The 25354-nt window shown below is 43.3% G+C and overlaps 1 protein-coding gene across 3 annotated transcripts in view; it reads left to right on the top strand.

Moving 5' to 3' along the window:
* The window catches only part of TENM2 (teneurin transmembrane protein 2), a 1031222-nt gene that overhangs the window by 945912 nt on the left and 59956 nt on the right, over window positions 1-25354 (top strand). For all 3 annotated transcript variants that reach the window (XM_054036715.1, XM_054036716.1, XM_054036717.1), the window contains one exon: window positions 447-593. In XM_054036715.1, the coding sequence (XP_053892690.1) occupies window positions 447-593 (147 nt within the window). The remainder of the gene's footprint in view (window positions 1-446; window positions 594-25354) is intronic.

A 25354-nucleotide genomic window follows, 5' to 3' on the forward strand; every position in this document is an offset into this window, starting at 1 on the left:
TCTGGAGGATTCTATAATACATTTAAAAAGCACAGGGCATGTTGCCATCTTTGTTTTAAAAAATTCTCATATGTAGATATATATGGATGGAGGAGTTATTTTATATAAAATTGGGCATAAAATGAGGATTTGATCCTGTGTCAGCAGACTATCAATTCTGTCCATAACAATTAAAAATTAACCCAAGATCTTAAAGTTTTTGGGGATCCAGTTACATATCACTTGAATGTGACACTTGAATGACACTTTTTATGAAGGCGTGGGCTAAATATAAATTTCTTCCCTACCTTTCCCCTCCCCACCCAGCTCCAGTGTGGGTATTTATTTAGCCCACTAGCTGAAGCTGCTTTTTGTATGCACAGTGGTATTGTTTCACCTGTCTAGAGCATAGAATCTTAATGTGAATTAGTATTTCTAGTACTTATCTTCTTCATTTCTTCAACCAGATGGCTGCCCTGATTTGTGCAATGGCAATGGGAGATGCACGCTCGGTCAGAACAGCTGGCAGTGTGTCTGCCAGACCGGCTGGAGAGGGCCTGGATGCAATGTTGCCATGGAAACCTCCTGTGCTGATAACAAGGATAATGAGGGAGGTGAGCAAAAGTCTTCCCATTCCCAATCCCTAAAGAACAGAGGGTTATATGCACTTTCGTCATGAGTCACTTTACTACAGAAAGGCCCTCTCTCATACTATTGTCAATATTGTTGTTACATTTCCTTTGAAAGAAATGAGATGGAGAAAGCTGTGTCCTTGTGGAAAGATGGTATGACCTGAAAGGCCTCCTTTTGAAGACAGAGAACCAGATTCCGCCTTGGTATAAACCCCATCGCAGACAGTGGAGTTTACATCAGTGATGAATATGGCCTAGAATCTTAGAACTCAATCCTGCCCTCAGTTATGCAAGCTCATGCCACCTGGTGAATTGTAAAATCACTTACTATGCATATGTGCAGAAGTGTAATAGCTGATTTATCAGGATATTTAGCAACATTTATTCACCTTTGTACCAGAAGCCAAGGTCATGTCCTCATATGCAAAAACCACATAAGTCGTCATAGCTCACTGTGTCATATTTCACTGCCCACATGCAGAGCTGTAAAGGACTGGATCAGTTGTGCTGAACAAATCTATCTGTATCTACATCCGGAGGTCTCTATTCAGTTTTCACTCTGTCCTTACCCAGGCAAACTAACATTAAGTAAATTATGATTATGGACTTCAGGATTTGGTCCAACATGGTTTTCAAGGAGGGCTGCAGTACATCTTGTTTTCTGGAAACTTTCATTGTAAAAACTTTCATTGTACATCTTATAGAATTTAGAGCAGAGACGTTCCTAAAAGCTGTACAATGTGGAGGTCTAGTCTCCTGACAAATACATTGAGTCATCCATGGGGAAGGGGGAAAAGACCTCGAACATCTGTAAAATGCTGAGATTTGTGGTGCAGCAGGTAGGCTAAATAAACAAGGATCCTCAGAAACTGTCTTGTTTTTCCTGAAGTAACTTTTTCATCTTGTTCCCTACACTTCTTTTGATTGCCAGCCATAGAAGCTTTTCATCTCTCTCCTTTTCTTCCGACATTCATCAAAACCAAATATTTCATGTAGCTTCTTTTCTTCAGTCTACTACTTTTGGTTGGACCTCATTTATTTTAAAGAGCACATCTGTTGTGTACTGATGAAGTATTTCTTCTGGAGCAGTAGCTGCAGCGCATGTTTTGGTTGTGGTATTTCCCAAAACTTCAGGGAGACTCTTTATTCTTTGGATGATTGCTTCAGCAATGAAATTGCTTCTAAGATGAGTGTCCTATTCTTATATAATATTTAAGGCTTACAGAAATTGTTTTAAACCCCCAAATCCAAAAAGGGGGGGGGGTTAGTTCAGTAATGTTAACCAAACACTGAACAGCATTTATAATCCCTTAGTTCCAGATCTTCTGAAGAGCTCAGGGTCAGATTTCCACGTGCTCTGTGCCGGGAAAAGATTTTCAAAATCACTTAACCCACAATGTGAAGACCTCTTTTGAAATCCTAGCCAGTAGAGCCAAATTCTGCACTCACATACCCAGATATGAACACCCTCAAATGCTGTTGTCAAAACTGGGATCTGAATCTCAACTTGGCAGCTGTTACCTTACTCTGTAAGGACCAAATCAACCTTATGGATCTGAACACTGCAAAACTTCACAGTTCAGGGCTATCTCTAGTAAATAGCTCTTGCCATATGACCATACAGATAAAAATACCCATCTTATGTAATACTACTGTGTGACTTAACATAATAAATTTTAAAATGAACTAGTTTTTATGCCAACATTGATAACTATCAATGCAAAATTAGGTTTCAGAGTAGCAGCCGTGTTAGTCTGTATCCGCAAAAAGAAGAACAGGAGTACTTGTGGCACCTTAGAGACTAAGCTAAATAAATAAATAAATCTAATACATTTGTTAGTCTCTAAGGTGCCACAAGTACTCCTGTTCTTCTTAATGCAAAATTAGAAATTCTCCCTGAAACCAAAAGTGATTTTTGAAAGCAATGATAATAATAATGGAATAAGAGATTTTAAAAAATTAGTAGGGAGAATGATTTCATTGTCTTTGTTTATTTACTTGTTTAACCTAGGGTATATTACACATGTAAAACAGACATGCAGGCAGGGGGAGGAAATCCTCGGTCTCTTGTGAGACCATTCAACTGATCACCCCAATTTAAGAATTACAAGCCTCAAAGACTTTGCTCACAGAGAGCAAATACTAGCCCATTAAAGTCAAAGAATATAAAAAATGCATATGTGAAATGACAGGAATATAATATTAATCATCACTTGCAAGAAGTGTGATTGTTAGTTCATCTTAATCATAGCCAAAGGGGAAAGGGTGCAGACTGCCTCTACATGTGGGAAATGTGAGGTTTATGAGACTTGCAGACCATCTGGCCTCTGAACACTCCCATGCACACTCAATCTATACAAATATTTTCTAGCATCGTATTTTCTTCATCTGTTCTGTGTGTCACCAGTTGTAATTGATTATAAATGCTCTATGTCATCTAGTATAAGCTGATGGAAATGTGCAAAGTGTTGTTTAGAAAGGAAGGATCTGCTTTTGTGTTCTCAAACGCAATCTAGCCTGTATAGAAAAATCCTATAGAATAGATTTAAAAATTATAACCTTTCTATGTGTTTTTTTACCATCTTATAGAATGTAATAATTATTTCCCTTATATAGAATTTTATAGGATAGTTAAATATATAAGGATATAAGTCTATTACATTCTGTTTGTATGTAGAATAATCTCTATAGAACCATATTACATTTCTGTAGAAGTCTATTATTATTATTTTTATTATAATTTATATGTTGCAGTAATGTTGTAAAAGTTCCAGCCAAGATCCAGGCACTGTTGCACTAGGCACTGAGACAGCAAGAGTCAATCCCTGTCACAAAGAGATTATAGTCCCTATAGGCAAGAAATACAGAGGATGGGAAAAAGCAATAGTATCCCCATTTTACAGATGGGGAACAGAGGGCTAGAAAGATTGAGATTATAATTATCAGAAGGACTCAGCACCCGCAAGTGAATTTTCCAAAGAATTTAGCTAGATTTTCAAAATTGCTCAGCACCCTGGGTGCTGGCTACTGTGCAGTTTTGAAATTCTGGCTGTTTCATTTAGTGCCTAACTGGATTCTTTGGAAAATCTGGTCCTGATTGCAAGTACTGAGCACTTTGGTGTATTTTTGAAAATCTGCACTACATGACCTGTCCAAGGTCACCTAGGGAGTTGATAGCAGAGTCAGGAATTGAACCTAGGTCTCCTGAGTTCCAGTCCAGTGCCTTATCCAATAGATCATTCTTGTTCTCTATTGGGTTCATCCTTATTAAATTCTAGAGGATTTTTTCCTACAAAGGCTTGAGGAGATCCATCCATCCACTCAGAATCCATCCACTTATCCACTTCTATCTGTGTTGTTATACAATGCTCATCATCCGCTCACTAAGCCTCCTTCACACTAGGGTTACCATATTTGAACTTTCAAAAAAGAGGACTCTCTGGGGGGTAGCCCACCCCCTAGCCACTCCCTCCCACTTCCCGCCCCCTGACTGCCCCCCACAGAACCCCCAACCCATCCAACACCCCCCTGCTCCTTGTCCCCCGGGACCCCACCCCCTATCTAAGCCTCCCTTATATTTGTCCCCGACTGCCCCCTTCTGAGACCCCCCCACCCTAACTGCCCCCCTAGGATCCCACTCCCTACCTGTCCCCTGACTGTTCTGACTCCTATCCACACCCCCACCCCCGCCAGATCCCCAGGACTCCCACGCCTATCCAACTGCTGTCTGTCCCCTGAGTGCCCCCCACCCGAACCCATCTAACCCTCCCTTTCCCCTGACTGCCCCAATCCCTCTCCACACCCTTGCCCCCTGACAGCCCCCCCCAGAACCCCTGACCCATCCAACCCTCCCCCTGCTCCCTGTCCCTTGACTCGCCATGCTCCCTGCCCCGCCCCACCCCAGCCCACCTCCGCTCCATCTCTGCCTGCTCCCCTGAGCTCGCAGCAGCCCCGCTTCTCCGCCCCTCCCCCCCCGGATTGCCTTGAATCAGCTGTTCACGCGGCAAGCCTGGGAGGGAGGGGGCGAGAAGCAGAGCGGCACGGCTGTGCGCTCAAGGCAGAGGGGGAGCGGAAGTGAGCTGGGGTGGGGAGAGGTTCCCCTGCGCCCCCCCCCCCCGGGTTACCTGCTGCGGGCAGTCCTCCCCGCGCCCCTCTGCCCCAGCTCACCTCCGCTCTGCCACCTCCCTGAGCGCTCTGCTTCTCCCCCTCCCAGGCTTGCCGCGCAAAAGTCTGGGAGGGAGGGGGGTGGAGGGGAAAAGTGGCACGCCCGGGGGAGGAGGCGGGGCCTGGGATTTGGGGAAGGGGTTGGAATGGGGGTGGGGAAGGGGCGGAGCCGGGAGTGGGGGGGGCGTGAGCACCCACCAGCGCCGGCTAAAGTCGGTGCCTATGCCCTGCGCAGCGCTGCTGGCGTGCTCAAGCTGCAGGGGAGGGGGGGAAGCGGGGGAGGAGCTTTTGCTGCCAGAGAGGCCCCAAGTGATCGGCCCAATCCGGCGCGGCTGCCCTGTCAGCTGCTTTTGAGTCTTTAAATAGCCATCCGGGGGAAATCCCGGACATTTTTAGCTTTTTACAAATTTCCCCCGGACGGCTATTTAAAGACCCAAAAGCCGGACATGTCCAGGGAAACCTGGACGTATGGTAACCCTACTTCACACACATGCACCCATTCATCAATGTGTCCATCTAGCTGTTTATTTATAAGGCCTATATGCGAGCTCCCACAACTTTTTTACTATCCTGTACTCTCAACTCAATGTGACTACAAGTTTAAAGTAGTCTCGCTCCTGATCATCCTTCGACTTTTAAAAATGTGATCACACCAATCTGAGTTCTTGCCCAGTACCAGATTTACCATGGCACCAAAGCGCCGGGCCCAAGCTCAGAAGGGGGCCCATAACACTCACTTCCTCCCCTCTCGCAACGCTGCAGAAGTGGAGCCTCGGAGCACTGGGGTCACGCATGGGAGCTGAGAACCCAGGGGGCCCTGGGAGCTGTAGTTTCTTGGCCAGCTCCCTGCCTAGAGAGCCAGTCCTGTCCTGGAGCAGGGAAGGAACTACTTTTCCTGGCATTCCCTTGGCCTCTATCAGCAGGAAAGTGAGGGGGAAAGAGTGGGGAAACTGAGACCCCATGCGCTGCAGCTTGCTGTGAATGAAGAACAGGCTGTTAGAAGGGGGTGGCAGTGTGAATGGGGAACAAGTATGCCCAAGGAGTAGAAAGCTTTGGCCCAGATATCATCCTCAGAAGACTTCCCCAGACTGGATTAGGGATGCTGATGTGACCTCACCTGGCAGCCCCCAAAGAAGGAACTGGTGGAATGAATGGACAGTGCACCTCTGTATCTGAAGCCTAGCAAGGGAGGTATGTGGACCCCACCAGGAGAACTTAAAATGAAAAGTAAGGCAGGAGAGGCTGTACTAGAGGACCTGGGCAACTTTAGGTACAGTACCAGGCATGCAGGAGGATGTCCACTTCTGAGCCATGGAAGTAGAAATTGACTTTTCCTTTCCAGATTTATCCAATATTCAGAAAGGGAATCTAGCACCTGCCTTCCAGATTTGAAGACCCTCAAAATTCAGGAGTGCTAAAGCTCAATTTGGGCAGCTGTTACTTCATTTCTCCCAAATCAAATATACTGATCCACTGTACTTTGCTGTAGAAAAAGTAGGATAAAATTGAGCAACACATGCTGGGGTCTTCCCAGTGCTAACTAGGACTGGAATTGCTATTTTCAACAGCCATTGTTTAAAAAGAAGACAGTGATAGTGCATTGGCAAATTCCCCACAGAAATGAAGAGTGGAAGAAAAGAATAACAAAGGCACCTCAACTTTTCCTCATTTATGTAGGATAGTCTTGTAATATGGATCAGATATCCTCCAATCACACAAGCTGAAAATTGTTCCACTTGACTGCAGTTCTGTAACCATGCGGGAACCAGTCCTGTCTGTGTTCTGTGCACATCCAAAATTCCTACTGAATTCAGAAGTGCCTTGCTTTTGTAACCATACTACCTGATATTTTCAGCTCTGGTAAGCTAAGCAGGTTTACACTTAGTAATTGGGCAGAAGGCCTCTGAGAAAAAGTTAGGTGCTGTAGGAGGTGTTGCTTATTCACTAGGTAAAGTGAGACCTTCCTGTTACAATAGTAAACCAGTGCAGCATAGAGTCTAGAATAGGGTCTTTGATTCTGTACACAGCCCATTAAAGACAATTAAAAGACTCCCACTTACTTCAACAGGCTTTGGACAGAACTGGTTATACACAGGGTAACTCCACTGTCTTCACAGAGTCCTGGTCCCACAGCAGAGGGGGGCCATGTGAGCTTGTTGCAGAGCTGCTGCTCAGGGATGGGAACCTCCTGACACTCCAGCCTCCAAAATCATTCAGGCTGCACTTTCTGCATGACTAAGTGCTAGCTGAGGGATGTGTGGGAATTGGTGGCCTCTGCTGCAGGTGATAGGCATCTCAGGTACTTAAAGCCATGGCCTAGAGGAGGGACACGCCTAACTCCAGAGTCTGCCGCTGCCTAGGGCCAGCGCTGAGGATTTAGAAACCCTAGTGCCACCGTTACAAGGTTCAAGCATGCTCAGCCTTGGAATTGCCACCTCTTCCTTGACTAGTAGCTGCAGCTACCTAAGGCTGGCCTCTGGCAATTGGCCCCATGGCTATAGCCAGAGAAGCTGCAGTTGGCTCTCTGACTACTGGGGTCCATTAAGCTAGAAGCGGATAAAGAAACTGGAGATAACCTCAAGGAACAGAGGTCACCTGTAGGAAAGGAATGTCAAGGGGAGCAGGGAAAGAGGAAGCAGATCAGGCTTGCAGGGGGAGAATAGCCCCAGCTGGCTAGGGAGCACGTCCAAGGTAGAAGGGAAACAAGCATGGGAAGAGGTGGTGGTGACCAAGTAGTAGACTCACATGTAGATGGGAGCAGAGGGAGAAAGGCTGGTGACTTCAGGTTCCCAGGGGCTAAGTCCTCACTTTGGGGAAATGGTATTTGCAAGTGGCTTGCTCAAATGGCAGGATGAGTGCTGAGGGAGGGATTTGTCAGAATTGATCAGGTATCTGCTGGCTGTGAAACTTTATTGAGCTGAGACCAGAACCCCGTACAGTGACTGGTGACATAGGGTGGTACTGGAGACATGGCTATAGAAGGTCTGAATGAGGAAGGAGATAAATCTATGGGGAGTTTCCCCTGATCACTGTGAAATTATTGCTCCCTGTGGACACTGGTAAACCCACATGGATATAGAGCTTAATGAGAAAAACTGGGGGCTGAGGGAACTGTGTATGGCAATGCATATAGTCATGCAGAGGTGTGTGATCAAAATGAAAAATGTCTCTGAGATTCAGTACCAGGTATACTATGGCACCAATGGCACTGCCACACTAGGCCCACACTCGGAGCCCACAACGACTACATGAGAGCCCACAAATATGTTTGGTGCCAGGGCCCACAAAAGGTTAATCCGGCCCTGTCCCTGCCTATTAAATGTTTCTCATGCAAGCTTGGTGTTTTTAATATAACACATTTTGTGTAATCTACAGGATTATTTAGTAATTTTTCCGTGGGTTTTTCTTCTATGTCCAATGCCTGATGATTTCTCTCAGTACATGTGTTCCTTTTATTTTGTTTTCTTATGTCTAACTTCTACAATTAGGTGTAGCCAGCTGCTCATGAGAAAGATATTGAACTATAATGCACCTGGCTCGCTGTAGAATGGCTATTAGATAGGTCCACATCCTTACCTAGGCTGGATTTCCTTGTCACATCTAAAGTTGTTGGGCCAAATCTACATCTCACTGATGTCAGTAGGAGTTTTGACAATGGCTCCATTGGGACCAGAATTTTTCCCTTTGTTTTATAATCTATTTAAGTCATAACATGAGCTCTATTTTTTTTCCAAGAAGGAGAAAAATCCAACTACAAAAGATTATACCTGATGTTTCCCTAAACTTTTTGAGACTAAATTCAGTTGTCCGTGAAGCGTGTTATTCCCAGAAGTTGCACATTGGTCCTTGTCTCATTGGGAGTTATGCATGATTGTTGCTGGTTTACTGCCATATCCTGCAATCAGTATGGGAATTCTGTGGCCCTTAATCACACAAGTGCAGCAGGGATCCAGGGAGGGTCTAAGTCTCTCGGCAGTATTTCTTTTCAAGGACTCTAAGTGCTTTCCTACAGACTCCAGGTGTAGCCTTGGGAAATATTTCTATTTTTATCCTGACTAGTCATGGATCAAGTTCAGATATGTGCTTAATCAGGGGTTTACTCTGATCCTGTTCAGATCTGCAGTGATGCTCAGATAGCTTTGTCAAAGAAGTTTCAAAGGCAGGGTTTTGTTTTGTTTTTTTAAAGGAAGAAGCCTGTTAACAGATAGGATTTTCCTGGGACCAACTCCCTTTTTTAAATCTTTTTAAATTGTGGTACTTTGGGGTATCTTAAAAGATGTTTGAAGTCCATTAAAACACTCATTGTGGCCACTTTTAAATCTAATCCTCTTCTTAATCAAGCCCCGAGTAGTTTAATAGTTATTAAGCATCTTTTGTGGGGGAATTATAGTTATTCAAGATTATATGTAGGAAGTTTAGGTATTAGAAACAAAATTTCAGGGATAGCAGAAGGATACACTTATTTTTAAATTAATTTTTCTTTTGGACTTCCTTTGTTCTGTGAGCAGTTGGACTGTATGTGAGCCCATTTAATGGTGTCTTTCCTCTTCAATTTTTAAAACTTCTGATAATTAGGATCCTTCTAAATTCTGAAGTGGTTATAGTGTATCAATACAGTCTAGATGAACTGTGTATGTCTTGCCAGAGAGCACCTGGAACAGGGATCGGCAACCTTTGGCACGCGGCCCGCCATGGTAAGCAACCTTTGACACGCAGCCTGCCAGGGTAAGCCCCCTGGCAGGCCAGGCCAGTTTGTTTACCTGCCACATCCACAGGTTCGGCTGATCGCGGCTCCCACTGGCCTTGGTTTGCCACTCTTGGCCAATGGGGGCTGTGGGAAGCGGTGCGGACCAGTGGGAGCCACAATCGGCTGAACCTGTGGACGCGGCAGATAAACAAACCGGCCCAGCCCGCCAGGGGGCTTACCCTAGCAGGCCTCATGCCAAAGGTTGCTGATCCCTGACCTAGAAGCAAAATTGTCAGTGTAGTGGAAGGCAAAACTAATCCTCTTTCTCCAAAGCAACTACCCCTCTACCCCGATATAACGCTGTCCTCGGGAGCCAAAAAATCTTACCGCGTTATAGGTGAAACTGTGTTATATCGAACTTGCTTTGATCCGCCGGTGTGCGCAGCCCCGTCCCCGTCCCCCCGGAGCGCTGCTTTACCGCATTATATCCGAATTCATGTTATATTGGGTCACATTATATCGGGTTAGAGGTGTAGTTCCCAATATGAGACAAGCTAAGGTAGCCTTGTCAAAATGCAGGCAGGTGAAGTTTTGTTAACTTTCTTGATGTGCATTACCCTTGCCACAAAATGCTACAACCTCCTCTCATTTTCTAGATCAAGACTTTCCACAATAAGGCATTCTCTGAAACAAGTAGTGAAACCATTAGTAGAAAACAGTGCCCATTTTCATCCTAGAATCTGGCATTTCAAATATCGAGACAAAATTATTTTCTGTGTATGTTTCTACATTTATTCATGCTGGGTGAAATTAACCTTTGTTTTAGGGGACTCAAGTGGTGCAGAGGCCATGAGTGAAGTGGAAAATTTGTCCATCATTCTGCCAAAATTAATTTTTGTTTTTTGGCACCGATTTTCTGCAGGAATTATTCCAAGCCCACAAAACAGTCACTGAGTGCTTTCCTGGGACTTGCATGGAAGCAGCATTGAGCATTGTTTAGTGGTTATATCGGGGGACTGGGAGTCAGGACTTCTGGTTTCTGTTCCCAGCCTTGCTGCTGAATTGCTTTGGATATGTCAACACAACATTTTGGAGCAAGCTCAAGCCCAGATTGACAGACTTGGGGAAGCAGAGCTCATTCTAGTGCTCTAAAAATAGCTGTGTAGACATTCATACTACTTTGAAGTTGTAGTTCAGGCCCCACCCTGCTCCATTGGCTTCAGAGCCCAAGCTCCAGCCTGAGCTGCAACTTCAAAGTGCTGTCTGCACAGCTGTTTTTAGAGCACTAGTGCAAGCCCTGCTAGCCCAACTCTGTCGACCCAGACTGGGAGGCTTGCTCCCAGGGACTCTAAAACACGGTGCTGCAACATCTAGCAGAGCATTCTTGTCTGTCTTCTTTTGCCTTGTGGTACTTCCCAAACTCTCCAGAGACCATTCACATTTTTGATTTTACTCCTTGTAAACTCCAGGCATGATATGAACTCCTGAGGATTTAGGCACCCAAGTTTGAAAGTGCTGGCCTTAGCATAGTTTCCCTGTTTGTAAGAGGACGATAATAATGTGTATGTACCACACAGGAAGACAGTGAGGATTATTTTGCTAATGTTTGTAAAGTGCTTGTAAAATTCAAAACCTTGTGTAAGTACAAAATACTGTAATAGCTCCTTAGCCTCCGTGTTGTTTTAGTCACTTCTGTGCTGGTTTGTTGTTTCTGGGTTTGTTGGGATATTTTTTTTATTATGATTATTATTTGGTGCCCATAAAATGCTGAACAAATAAATAGCAAATGTTGTATGAAAAGTGCTCTCAAATATTAAATATCCACTAATCCCTGGGTGAGAAAATGGATATGTTTTCATTGTGCTCTGCTTTCTGTAGTCTGCAAGTGTCCCAGTGCAGTTGGCAGGGGTCAGTGGAGCAATGAGGGTCAAGTTAGCTTTGAGGCCCATCATGACTGCTGACTGTCCACTAAACTCCAAAATCTTTGGTGTCACACAGCCTTGTAAGTGAGAACTCTCTCCCAGTCTGAGCCAAAATCAGCTCTTACTTTTTCCAGAGGTTCTCTCCTTCCCAGGGCTGCTCTCCCCAAGATCTTCTCTTCTCTCCTCTCCCCTTCCCCTAAACTGCTCTTACCTGGATCTGCATTCTTGCCTTTAGTCTTCTTTTTTGTCGTATTGCTTGCAGATGTCTAACACTGCTTTGTATGTCTAAGCCTGCCAGAGCTTTTCTTCTGTGATGCCAAATTGTGGTTGCCCTGAGTGGGTGAGCAAGATGGGTGAGAATAGAGGTAGCGCCTTTCCTCCTCTGCACCCATGCAAGAAGCGGACACAATGCTTGTATTCCCTGCACTTGGCGCTGGGTGGAAGGGTATCTAGCACTGCTAGCTATACTCCATTTCTAGCAAGGGGGATCACCTCTCACCAGGGGAGAGGAATGCTAAGGAGAGCATACTAAACATGGTCCACAGCTGTAGAAAGTGCTGCTTTACAGTGGGCTCCCATTTCCACCACCATCCCCAGCCTCCTAGGGGCATTACGCCAGCATAACAGTTCCCTCAACCACAACTTACGTGCTACGTTCTAGGCGATGCCTCCAAGTATTTGACTGTCTCTTGGAGCCGTATTTTAACCCTTAACTTTCTATATCCTTTTATATTTATTTTACTCCTTTTTATAGCTCTTACTGCCAAGGTACTTAACCGCTGCCATTACAGAGAGGAAAAACAAAATGGACAAAATAAAATCAATGAATCAAATCCAAAGCAAAATATTATAGGAGTGAGAAGAGGGGCTTACATAAAGCCTCAGAGATGGCTAGATTCTGTCTCTGACCAGCTGGTCAGGAAGTGAGTTCCAAATGAGGGAATCACCCTAACTTGTTGCCTTCTGCTGCCTTCTTTACAAACTGAGCTTCTGCATCCACTAGACGTTTGTTCTAAATTTGCTTTGGATTGGAATAAGGGTGCAGAGAATAGGAGAAATCAGGTAAACCCCAAAACTGACTGTGCCCTACCACTGGTTATATTTCCTCACAGAGCACACTTCATCCAAAAGCTTAATTCTCCAAAGGCATTGGAAAAAAAAACCCAAATCACAACAGATGGAGTATAAATGTTAAGTGGAATAGAATGGAATTGAATCCACACTGTTTGCTGGACAAACCAGGAGTTTTTTCTTCTACTTTTCTTTTATAAATCCCTTTCCTGGGTAGTTCTAGTTTAGTGACTCAGGGTGAACTTCTGGATACATGCATACACCATTCCAGTGGGCTTCGCAGAGAGTTGTGCACTTCTCATAGGGCATATTTTGTCCTTCGATATGTTACTGTACAGCTGTAACACTCACTATGAAACGCAGTTAGTGCTAATTCTGCTTGGCACAATAGACTAAAGATAGTGAACAAGAGAAAGTGAGTTATCTGCTCCAGTGTGAGGTTTTCTTCAGTTCAAGGATGAAATGAATTTCTGGAACAATACAATGTTCTGGGCAATGTATTTGACCTATTGAAAGGTTGTGTATTTGAGTTTGCTTAGAAAACGTCATTTCTGAAATTAAAGAAAGAAAGAAAGAAACTTGCCCTGCTGAAATAAGCATTTGGACAAGCTTTGCTTTTAGAGAACTATGAATCCTGTGATTTGATACTGCATCAGGCTCGTGACATTTAAGATAATACAAGTATTTCTCAGCACAAAAGCAAATCATGTAATTTAGCTTGCCTCAACAAGCATTGCCTCAGCAGGGGTCTCTAATTCAGCACAGACAAAAGATTTTATGAGGTTCTCAATACAAATACCCACAATACTCTGGGAACAGAAAGACTCCCCAGAATCAATACAATGGACATAGTGTACATAGTCATCTTTAGACTATCTGATGTACTGAATACTTGAAATCTGTTATTGATAGTTTTGGGGGAGAAATATTGTGCAAACTTTTAATAAACTTCAGTGTGGCATCTCTGTCAAAGCTGGCTTTTAAAAAAGTTTAGCAAGAGCCAGTGAATCTGTGTGCGCACTTGTGTGTGTGTGTGTGTTTAAACTTAATAAAGTGACTCGGGCATGTGGCATCTTCAAAGCATCTTTCTAAACATTAACTAACTGATCCTCACAATAGCCCCGTGATAACTATGTAATATTATACTCATGCAAGTGATGGGGGAAACCAACGCAGGGAAATTAATGCCTACAGGTGCCAAAGCTTGCACAGGTACAGTACCCCTTGGGTGCCCAGGCACAAGTTGCAGTTGAGTGCACATGGTTTTTTTGAAGATTGGTTTTGGTTATAGCCAAGTTTATGAGCTCTCTGGGTCTCCTGTGCTCCAAGGGGGTATGGGTTTGGAGTGTTAATTTTGGGGTGAGAGCTCAACATGTCTTCCAGGGTTCTCAGACATGACCCAGGTGCTGTGGACATAGTTGGGTCAGAAGCATGATTAAGTTAGAGGGCACAAGTTAAAAAGTATTCAGGTAGTACCTCCCAGCCTTCTCTTCCTCCCTCCACCTTTTGCTCCTTGTCACAATAATAGACATCCGAGTGCATGAATCGTGTGAATCTATTGCCATCATCAGAACTAAAATCCTCAAAGTAGGCAAAGAAGGTGTAGCTCAGTGGCCCCACCTGCTACACACTGACCAGCAGAGCTAACCGCTTGCTGGGGGAGCTTTTCCTGCACTCCAAGAAACATTGCACCTGGAGGGGCTCTTCTTGGGGCCATACTGCTCCTTACCATAGGTTATGGCTTACACTCTTCTGAAATATAGCCTGTCCTCTGAGTTAGGTTTGCAGTTCTCAGAGCATTCTGACTTGCCCATAGCAGGCCTTTGTCAGGGCTTAAAATGGAATCATATAAATCCATGTAATTGTATACAAACATTTCTTCAGCTTGGTTAACCACCAGCTAATGAGGGAAATATCAGTCTGTAAAAGTTTGACATGTATTAACATCAAAGATGGTGAGGAATTATTTAGCACGATTCATGCTTGTATAATTAGTAGTAACAGGTTCTTGTTGTGAAAGTGAACAGTTAGGCTGAATCTGAAGGTAAAACTTCTTGAAAGTGAGAAGTATAAGTCTGTGGACTAGTCTCCCTGGGGAGAGAGTCACACTATTCCATGGGACTTACGCCAGAAAAATATACTGTAGGAAATAATCCTGCATTGCCAGGGAAAAGGACATGTTTTTTGATAATCTGACAGGTCTTTTCCATTTCTCATTATAATAGCCCCATTCACTTTGGCATATTGATGCTTCACAAATTATTACAAACTACATAATTTTCCCGTACAGTCCTCAAAGAGACTTCTGCCTTCAGGACTCTTAGTAACTGCATCCTTCTCTCCCTAACCTTTTTTAGTAATATTTAGCAAAACACCCTAACTGAAGAAATCCTCCTGGGACTTTACTCTGAAGGTCACCAAACCCTGGCTTGGGTGAACTCTTAGAATGATTGCTTTGTGAAAAGAGTTCACCAATAGGTGTTGTGGTATTTTTGTCTTATAATTTTCCTGTGTGAGTTCATTTGAGAGTGTAGTGATTATCTGGTTTCCCCCACATAGTTGCTATTGGGGCATTTAGTGCACTGGATGAGGGTACGCCACGTGCTATGATAAGCATGTGTAGGACCCATGAAAGTAGGTGTGGTGGTCTGAGGGTTTCTTGTATATAGTTGTCTGTAGGGTACCATTGCTGAAGTTGATTGTGGTGTCCAGGAAGTTGATGCTGGTGTCGGAGTGTTCCAGACAGAGTTTAATGGACAGGTGGTGGATGCTGAAGTTCAACAACCAATGCTTGTTCATTAAATATTCTCTGGAACACTCCCACCATCTTCCCTCTGGACTCCTCAGCCTTCTAAAAAGGAATTTTGTTGGATCAAGAGCCAACCAGTTGTTCTGTCACCACCTTCACCCCTGTTTGGCAGTCCCGAGCCCATTTCCTTCTACAATGGAAGACCTTAACCTTGGACAAATGGATCTTGGACATTATTTCTACTGACTATTCCATTGAGTTCCTGACCACCCCACCTCCCAATGCACACATCCCCTCCCCACAATCTTCCCTCGGACACCCCTCTCACAAGAGGATTCTCATACTGGAAGTGAACTCCTTGATCCAGCTAGGAGCCATATAGTCTGTACTTCCTGAATACAGAGGGAAGGGATTTTACACCAGGTACTTCCTACTTCAGAAGAAGACGGGGGGTGGGGGTTGGAGGCCAATCCTAGACTTCTCATAATTGAATGTCTTATTTGTCACACAAGATTCAGAATGGTTACACTGGCTGTCATAATCCCACCACTGAATGAACAACTGGTTTGTGGCTCTCGATCTGAAAGATGTACATTTCCCACATCAATATACACTTGGGCCAAAGGAGATTTCTGCCCTTTACAATGAGCACAGACCACTTCCAGTACTAGATACTCGCCTTTGGGCTATCAACAGGCCCTGGGGTTGGGGTATTTTCAAAAAGTCATAGCAATGGTAGCAGCCCAATTCTGCAAGCTTGGCTGTCACATATTTCCCTACTTCAATGACTGGCTGCACAAGGGCCGGTCCCATCAAGAAGTACAGATAGCAGTGACCACTCTAGTAGATCTGGGCCAGTTCTGGCGACTCCAAGTCAGTCCAGGAAAGTCTGCTATAACACCTACATGGACTATAGAGTTTATTGGAGCAGCCCTGGACTCAACCATGGCCAAAACATACTTACCACTGTACAGGTTTCTAGCCTTGAGGGACTTAAAGGCCCAAATCCACTGCAGCCCTCACACTCATTGCCAACACATCTCTTCTGGGTTGGGGAGCACATCTGGATGATCACATAGTCCAAGGCTTGTGGATCCCACAGGAGTCCACACTCCATATTGTAGGCGTGGCTTGACATGAGTAATTGGACATAAGGGGAGGCCTCATTTTGTGGGAGTCAAGAACAGGGAGGTAAATAGATCAGCAGGCTGAAAACAGAATGTCTGTGCTAATTAAGGTCAGGGGGAACACCCAGGAAACCATTTACAATGGACTAGAGAACAGTAGATCAGATAAGTCAGGAATGTAAAGATGAGATAGAGAGAAAAATCGTACATGAACAGTGCATTGACAGAGCATGCTATACAGGGATTGGTTTCTACAAAGTAACTAAGCCAACCGCAAAAACATGTGGTACAATGGATAGTCAATGTGATGTGTAAATGTGTATAAAGGAAGAGGGGTTTCTGTGTAACTTTAGATGTGTGGTATACCCTATAATCACCCCCATGTGTGAGTCTGATCGACTCAGTGTAGCTTCATTGTATGCCTAATGAAGGAACCTGAGTGATGAGACTGGAGTTGGACTGAATTCTTGGAGAACCAAATGGAAGAGGTCTCAAAGAAACCCCAACACATATCAACCTGCTAGAGCTACGGGCTGTCAGCAAGGGATGCAGATGCTTCCTACCCATCATACAGGATCAGGTCAGACATGACTGCTGTTTACTACATAAACAATCAGGGAAGAGCAAGGTCCCCACCACCATGCAGGATGTGACCCACCTATTGAACTGGTGCATCTAGCACAACATCACCCTTTCAGCAGTACATATTGCAGGAGTTATGAATTCCCTGGCAGACAAACTCAGTAAGAATTTCAACAAGGACCACTCTTCAAGGATTCTCATCCTGGATCCTTTTTGCCACCCAAGAAAATAAATGCTGAGCTTATGCTCTCACTCCAGCCACAGTCAGGATTCCAGAGGGGATGCCTTCCTATATCCATGGATATATCCCAATACATATTATTGTATGCCTTCCCTCCTATCCCCCTCATGCCTAATGCCTCTAGAAGATTCAGAACATAGTAATTCTAATAGCATATGGTAGCTGGCCAATTTTGGTTCACCCTGGACCTGCACCTGGCTTCTCTCACATCCTGGGGTGCCATAAACATTACCTCTCTCCAGAAGAGTCAGAATATCCCTGTTGAACTATCTCCTCTCCCTAAAGACCCTGGGATTTTGAGCAGCTCATAGAGAGTGCATCTTGTAACTATCAATGTACTTCACTCTCCTAGAGAGAGCTATTTTGTTTTCACTCACCCCGTGACAGCCTGATTCCTTATAGGCATTGTCAGAACTTTCCTTCCAGTATCTCGACCTACATCTCCTGAAATCTGAACTTAGAACAAGCAGCACTTCTGAGGCCACCCTTGGCTTCCAGCTAGGAGGGTAGGTGAATTTTGTGCCCTCAAGGTAGATCTGCTTTCACAGAGACTACATCCTAAGTCTCAAGGTCCCATCAGACTTCCATTTGAATCAAACTATTTATACATCCTGAAACCTCACAACAGTAGAGATGGCAGGAGTTTACTCTCTGTAGATGTTCGAAGGGCCCTTGCTTTTGACTTGGATCAGACAAAACCAGTTCAGAGACCTCCTCAGCTGTTCATTTTATTTGCTGAGAGACTGAAGGGTGATGCCATCTCTTCTTGGAGACTCTCGAAGTGGGTCTTGGGCTGAATCCTCCTAAGTTATCAGCTTGCAGAAACTCCTCTGTGTGGCATCAAATCTCACTCAACTAGAGCGCAAGCTGCCTCATGGCATCACTGCAAGGTGTCCTTCTTTATGAAATCTGCAGAGCAGCTACTTGAGGTTCAGTCCAAACATTAACCAGGCACTGTGCCCTGACTGAAAAATCAGCAGATGATGCATTCTTTTGTTACCCGGGTCCTTTCAATCCAAAGCTTTTGGTAACTTTTACTCTGTGCAAGGTGGTGTCAGGAAATGAAACAGGGGAGACACAGCCATCCAACCAATAGATGGCTGGCACAAACAGGACAACACAAGAGTGCTTTCACTTAAAGCTAAACTTTACTTAGTCTCAAGCAGTTACACACGTCCGCAACAGGTTAGTAAAACACCCCCAACCCTTGATAATTACCGAAGCAGAGGGTGGCTCTGAAGTGACACGGCAATAGGCTTCCACGGGCCAAACTTCCATCTGCCGGTGGGGACTGCAAGATGTATCCAGAGGGAGAGTCCAGAAGAGTCCAACTAACTCAAACTCTTCCCCCTTATTTATACATTAGTAATACAAAGACATGTACCTTAAAGAAAACTTGTTAAGCAAGCAGTTTCAGTGGTCAAGCAAAAGGTTTCCTTCTGATTACACTGCTCTACAGCCAAAATGGTTCTGAAATAAATGTAGTCAAACTTTACTAATTCTGGGTCACTGAGAACAAAAATGATGCTTAAAATTGTTGATTGGCTCTAGTTTTCAAGATATGCTATTGGGTCAGTATATACGACCCTTGACTTGGGAATGGCGGAGGATAAATGAGTTATAAAGGGAAGGAATCTCAATTTAAACCAGAAATGACTAAAATACATCTTTGACTGGAACTATGAATAAATCTATGACTGGGTTTGGACAGTACTTGCTTTTTAGGCAAAACAATGAATGACGCAATCTGAAGCTGGTATTGCGTCATACATGAAATGAATTGCATCATGTTATTCCTAGAAGTCACGGATGATGCAATCATAACGAAGCTTACATCACTCTGCTGAACAAATTGCCCTATATCAGCTCTAGAAATCAGACAGTGTCGTGCTCTCTTCTTTGTCAGTGTTTGATTTTGCAAAGGGACACATTTCTGTTTAGCCAAAGTGAGCAGAGATGCCTCGTACTTGTGTGAACAGTGCAGATAACTTCTGCTATGTTTGTGGTGAAGTGACTTTTGCATCACAAAAGCGCAGTATAACCACTATGGTTAAGAAAGCCTATCACCTTTATTTTGGCTGCAAAATTGGAGATCAGGACAAGAGGTGGGCCCCACACATATGCTGCAACACTTGTGCAACAAATCTTTGCCAGTGGTTGAACAGGAAAAGGAAATCTATGCCAACAGATCATACCAGCAATTGTTACTTCTGCATGGTGCCTCCAGTTGGGAAAGGTGTGTCAAAGAAGAAAAAGTGGACTGTGCATTATCCAAACATTCCATCAGCTATACGCCCAGTACCCCATGGAGAAGGACTGCCGGTTCCTGATGCACCAGAATCATTCTCACTTGAGTCAGATGAGGAAGAGGAAGAGGATGAAACTTCTGGTCCTGAACCATCAATGTCACAGGCCCACATTTTCTTCCATCCTCCTCCTCTGAACCACACCTCATAACACAAGGTGAACTGAATGACCTTGTCAGGGATTTGGAACTACCCAAGAGTAAGGCAGAGCTGTTGAGCTCCAGACTACAGCAGTGGAATCTCCTGGCAGGTGATGTTAGGGTTTCCATGTTCTGTGACCGTCAAAAGGATCTTGTCCCATTCTTCTTCATGGAAGGTGATCTTGTAGCCTGCAACAATATTAATGGTGTGATGGCAGCCCTTAACATCGTTCACGATCCAGATGAGTGGAGAACTGTTCATTGATTCATCGAAGACGAGTCTTAAAGCTGTTTTACTGCATAATGGCAATGTTTTGCCATCAATTCCAGTTGGTCATGCAGTCCATATGAAGGAAACCTATGACAACATGAAACAACTTTTGAGGTGCATAAACTATGACCAACATCAGTGGCAGCTTTGTGGCGATTTGAAGGTTGTTGCTCTCTTGCTTGGTCTGCAGACTGGATACACAAAGTACTGCTGTTTTCTTTGCGAATGGGATAGTCGTGCAAGAGATTCCCACTACATCAAGAAAGATTGGCCACTCCGACAGTCATTGGAGCCTGGGAGGAAAAGTGTTCAGCATCCACCACTTGTTGAATCAAGGAAGATTTGTTACCACCCTTACACATCAAGCTGGGTCTGATGAAGAACTTTGTCAAGGCCATTGACAAAACACAAGCAGCTTTCAAGTACCTCCGTGGAAAATTTCCAAGGTTAAGTGAAGCTAAGATAAAGGAAGGTGTCTTTGTTGGTCCTCAGATTCGTGAACTTCTTCGAGATGATGCATTTGACCATGCACTGCGTGGCAAGGAAAAGACAGCATGGAAAGCCTTCCAGTTAGTGGCAATAAATTTTCTTGGAAACAACAAGGCAGACAACTACAGGTTGTTGGTGGAAAACCTCCTCAAGGCATACAAAAGCCTTGGTTGCAACATGTCACTAAAGATACATTTTTTGCACTCTCATCTAGATTTTTTTCCACCGAACTGCGGAGCAGTGAGCGACGAGCACGGCGAGCGATTTCACCAGGACATTGCAACAATGGAGAAACGCTATCAGGGCAAATGGAGCCCATCAATGCTTGCAGACTATTGCTGGACAGTGACAAGAGATGCTCCATTTAATGAATACAAGAGACAAGCCAAGAAGCGCCGACACTGAATAGGACTAAACTATGTACATAATCGTTTTTTGCCTTTTGTTTCATAATATATTTTATTTATATAACCCTTTTGCTGATTTTTAAAGTGTTCCATAAACAGGACAGGTGAAATATTATCATGTAAAGCAACCATAAACACATGAAAAGACCTAGGTTTACAATTTATGATTAAAACTCTACTATCTACACAATATACATAGACATAAAATGTAAAAACTTAAATATCTTAGAAACAGTAGCCAATCAGTTGTTTTAATTGTCATATTTGAATTCAGCACATCAAAATACATAATAAATAGCACATTTTATCTCTGAAGCAGACGACTTCTCAAAAATTGTAGACCAGTGTATTGATTAACCAGGTGTGGGTTTTCCCAGAATTTGCAGCCTTGCGGCCCTAATAGACATTCCTGAGGGCACATCCTGTGCTTTTAAAATGCATGTATTAGCAACTTCAACACAATTCTTATCAGGAAGGACACGGGGTCAAGCTGCCCTTTCTGTGTCACCCAAAACCCCCTTCCCTCCTCCCTTGGTTAAACTGAGGCTGCTGCATGGTCAATTTACAGCCTGCTGACTTGGCTGCTTTTAGCAATAAGCAATAGTGGTTTCAGGCACTTTACTAGTTTGCTGAAATCTCCCCATACACTTTGGTTCAGCAGTGCTGCCAACTGTGGTGCCAGATTTCTTCTCAAACCCTGCTCTTAAATATGAACTGCTTTGGAATTGCCCATAGTGAACACCCATAGGGACCAGCACTGGAAGAAGAAAGGGAAATTACTTACCTAATAGTAACTGGAGTTCTTCAAAACGTGTGGTCCCTGTAGGTATTCAAAACCCAACCTCTTTCCCCCATGCTTTGGATCCTCATGTGATTCGTGGTAGAGTAGGAACTGAGGCAGTCTCTGCCACCACTTGTGCCCTCAGTTCAGAATCTGAGGAAGTGTGGTGTGCAGGTGTGTACCAATGGACACTGCTATTGAATAATATCTGGTCCCAGGCGCACACAGTGCATGAATACCTATAGAAAATATTGATCTGGACCACTTATCTCAACAAACTCGTTGCTATAATTCCCTTTTCTCAAGTAGGCTGGTCGCAGTCCATATAGGGGTTTAAACATAACAAACATCTTGAATTTTATGTGGAAGTGAAAACTACAAGTACTGAGGACAGGTGTGATATGCTCATAGCAGGCTTCCCCACAGAGCAACATTCTACACTGGCTGACGTTTCCAAGGGAAGCCATAGGCACAATGTATTGCAGTAATCCAGCCTTTGGTGGGAAAGACATAGATGACCGTAGCATAGGCTCTTGGTTAGGCATAGATGGAAAAGACCTCTATCTGAGAATCAAGGAACAGGGGTAGAGCTAGTAAAGCATTGAGACTGCATGAAAACTATTTTGGCAAAGGGCAAACTCCTTCAATAGAGCCAGAAGACACAGGCCCCAGGTCCTTCTCTAGGTGCTTCCTCTTTTCAGCTGCTATCACTTTTGTCCTGTTCAAGCTGAGTTACACCCAATACATTTCAATGGAGTTCTGCCCATTTCCACTGGCAGAGAATTTGGCCCTAAACCTTATTCTAACTGACCAATAACTATATATGTGTGCCATATAGACATTTTATACACATGCACACACTCGAGTTTGTTAATTATTCTTGAATCTAAGAAAGGAAAATTGTTTTGTCTGAGTCAGGGCCATGAGTGACCTAGATGCTCTCTTTCAAGGCCTGAATGCTATATATTTTGTATTGACTGTCAGCAAAACATAAGCTATCACCACCACTAACATATTTACATGAACATTTAAATGTCTGTATGCTCCAACTCCTAGTGCCAAAGCACCAATTTCAGTAGGGACCATGTCACTTTGAGTTTGTCTCTGTAATTTTGGCTTTGTTATAAATGGGAGAGCCCTGGATAAGGAAAACAATCTTCTTCTTGTCATCTTCTTTCAACCTTCTGTCAACCAACATTTTTCTTCTACGTATTAATACAGGACTTTGTAGTTACATGTGTGTTCTAGGGCAGCAAAATAGTAAGGTCCTTGCAGCTCTTTCCTTGCCCTCAGTCATCCACTGTAGTTTCACCCTAAAGGGCAAAATTCTGTGCCAACTCACATAAGCACAGAAATTGGATGATTGGTATAAAGGCAAAGTGATGTAAATTCCAGTGATGTGGAATTCTGTAGTAGTGCAAAAGTTAACTCTACTGAGATGCCTAGTTAGCAGAAAGGGGCTGTAGCAGAAGAAGGGGTCCTGCCAAGCCTTAACCTGAACACGGCCAGGAAGCCATAATCAAGAGCCAATAGTCAACATGGCCAAGGAACAATTTATCATAGAATAAGGGGAATAATTTTTGTGGGAGCTCTTTGCGAGAGTATTGTTGGAGCAACATTGTCTCTCTCAATATTCGAGGGCAGACAGGTATGTAGAAGCAATTCTTGAGGGTCATTATGGCTTTTCTTTACCACTTGTAATTAGAAATATCACTCAGAAGAGAAGAGAAAGGAACAGTGAGGGGTCACAAATGTGTCGGCAGCCCACCTGGAAGAAGATATCACTATCTCTGCTCTGCACTTTTTAGGCCTTGTAATAAGGAAACTGATCAAGAGGAAAAAATAACTAATTGCTCCAGAAATTCAAAATACACAAGTGCACAAGTTAATATTTTAAAATTCTGCTGTTGTGCAGCAGAGCTAGATCAAAGCATTTAATCTGTAATAATGCATATGCATCATTTAACAATAGGCAAAGAAACGCGCGAATTCACTAACAAAAAGTTAAGTCTTTAAAATGAACACCGTCAGTTAATCTGTTGTTAAAAAGGCTTGATAATCCAAATATTCAAGAGTAGCAATGAAGAGTTAATATTGTGCTGCCAGTTTAAATCAAATCAGTTTCCTATTTCATTCTTCTCCAGGTTAAAGCCAAGTCAAGAGTATTTTCAGTTATTTCACTCTGACTTTTAAATTGTTGGAAGGGATGCAGCATCATGCTGACACCCAGATACAGTAGTTTCCCCTGGTGTGTAGGTAAGAGTGGTTCAGAACTCTGCTAACAGGCATTGCATCCACTTTAAACTCTGATATGTCTGCTGTGAAGAGAAACAGTGCCTGGGTGAAACCAATTAAAGCTCCTGTCACTGGATTAACAATATAAAAGTGCTTAGTCCTGTCTAGAAGGTCCTGAACCCATCAAAACTCTGGAACATACATTTAAAAAACCTCCAACTAATCTGTAATAGAAACAAAGAAAATGTTCATTGCAGAATTTTGTATTGCAAGAGTATGTTATGAAAGCTCTTTTTTTAGGAACTAACTAATACTGTTGTACTGGTTGATTTGGTGATGTGGGTGTATATTGGCAGAGGCAGACAAACTTTCCCATTCCAGTTTAAATGTCATTAAAGGAAACAAAAACAAACAGCAATGTAATTAATTGTTGTGCCTCTAAATGCAAATAGTTATGAAATGAGGTGTCTGGATGGCAAATTTTGGCATAAATAGAATAGAAATGCAAATTGTCTGGCTTTTTGCACCCAGCACAATTTATAAGGGGTTGCAAAGGTGGCTTTATACCACTGTCAGTCATGTCACTATTACATACTGGGCCAGTCCCCAGTGTAATATAGAAAGCAGCCTGAACTCAGAGCCAAGGGGCCATTCTAACAGCCTGGGCTCAACAACACAGATGGCCACATGGCCTGACACCCTGCCCCCTGCCGTTGTCCTCTACACGGGGGTCGTGTTTTTAGGTGGAGTTGCACAGGTGTAAATGACAGCAGAATTTGTCCAGTTACATGTATTTGTTTTCAGTGTGCACATGTTTTTTCTTCTTATCATGTTTTGATACATTTTCTATAAATTCTTCAATTTAGGCATCCAGATTTTTTATATGGAGGATGTCCTAAAATTTGCTAACTGTTGCTACCCCAAAACATTGGAAATGAGATCATTTAAACTTATTGTTTTAGATTTGTGTGATGAAGCTGTACTCTGGGCCTGATCTAACTTCCATTGAAGTCAATGGAAAATTGGATTAAGCCTACGTGTAGATTTTGAGATGCTTTGTTGTTTCTTTTTTTTCTGTACTTTTATGGGTTTTGTATTTTTTTTTCCCCCACGACAGTATATTTTGTGCACTAAGATCCACTTAGATCTAGCTCTTTGTGTAATGCAAGTTTAGAGTTACCTCCCAATCACAAAGCTTCACGCTGGTCTAAAATACTCATAGACTTTAAAGTCAGACGGGACCATCATGATCATCTTAATTAAATGAAGTGTCCTTGTTTCCATGGATGTGGTTACTAACATATCTGAATTAACATAATGAGCATAATAAATTAATATGATGAGACTAGTGGACTGTAGTTAACATCTGGGATGTTTAGCAGTGTTTAAATTCCCTTTAAATTACCATTAAAGATGATGTATATTGTATACTGCCATGTAATGCTGTAATTTAGTTGTGTTTTATTTAAAGGAGCTTTTTATTCTCCTCAAATTTATTGTGAGGTGGAATAAATTAGGAAATGTTAAAAAGCAGTATGATGTCCAAGACAAGGAGCTTAGGTGTAAATTTT

This window comes from Malaclemys terrapin, chromosome 8 (assembly GCF_027887155.1).
Source record: "Malaclemys terrapin pileata isolate rMalTer1 chromosome 8, rMalTer1.hap1, whole genome shotgun sequence".
In the NCBI taxonomy this organism is placed as follows: Eukaryota; Metazoa; Chordata; order Testudines; family Emydidae; genus Malaclemys; species Malaclemys terrapin.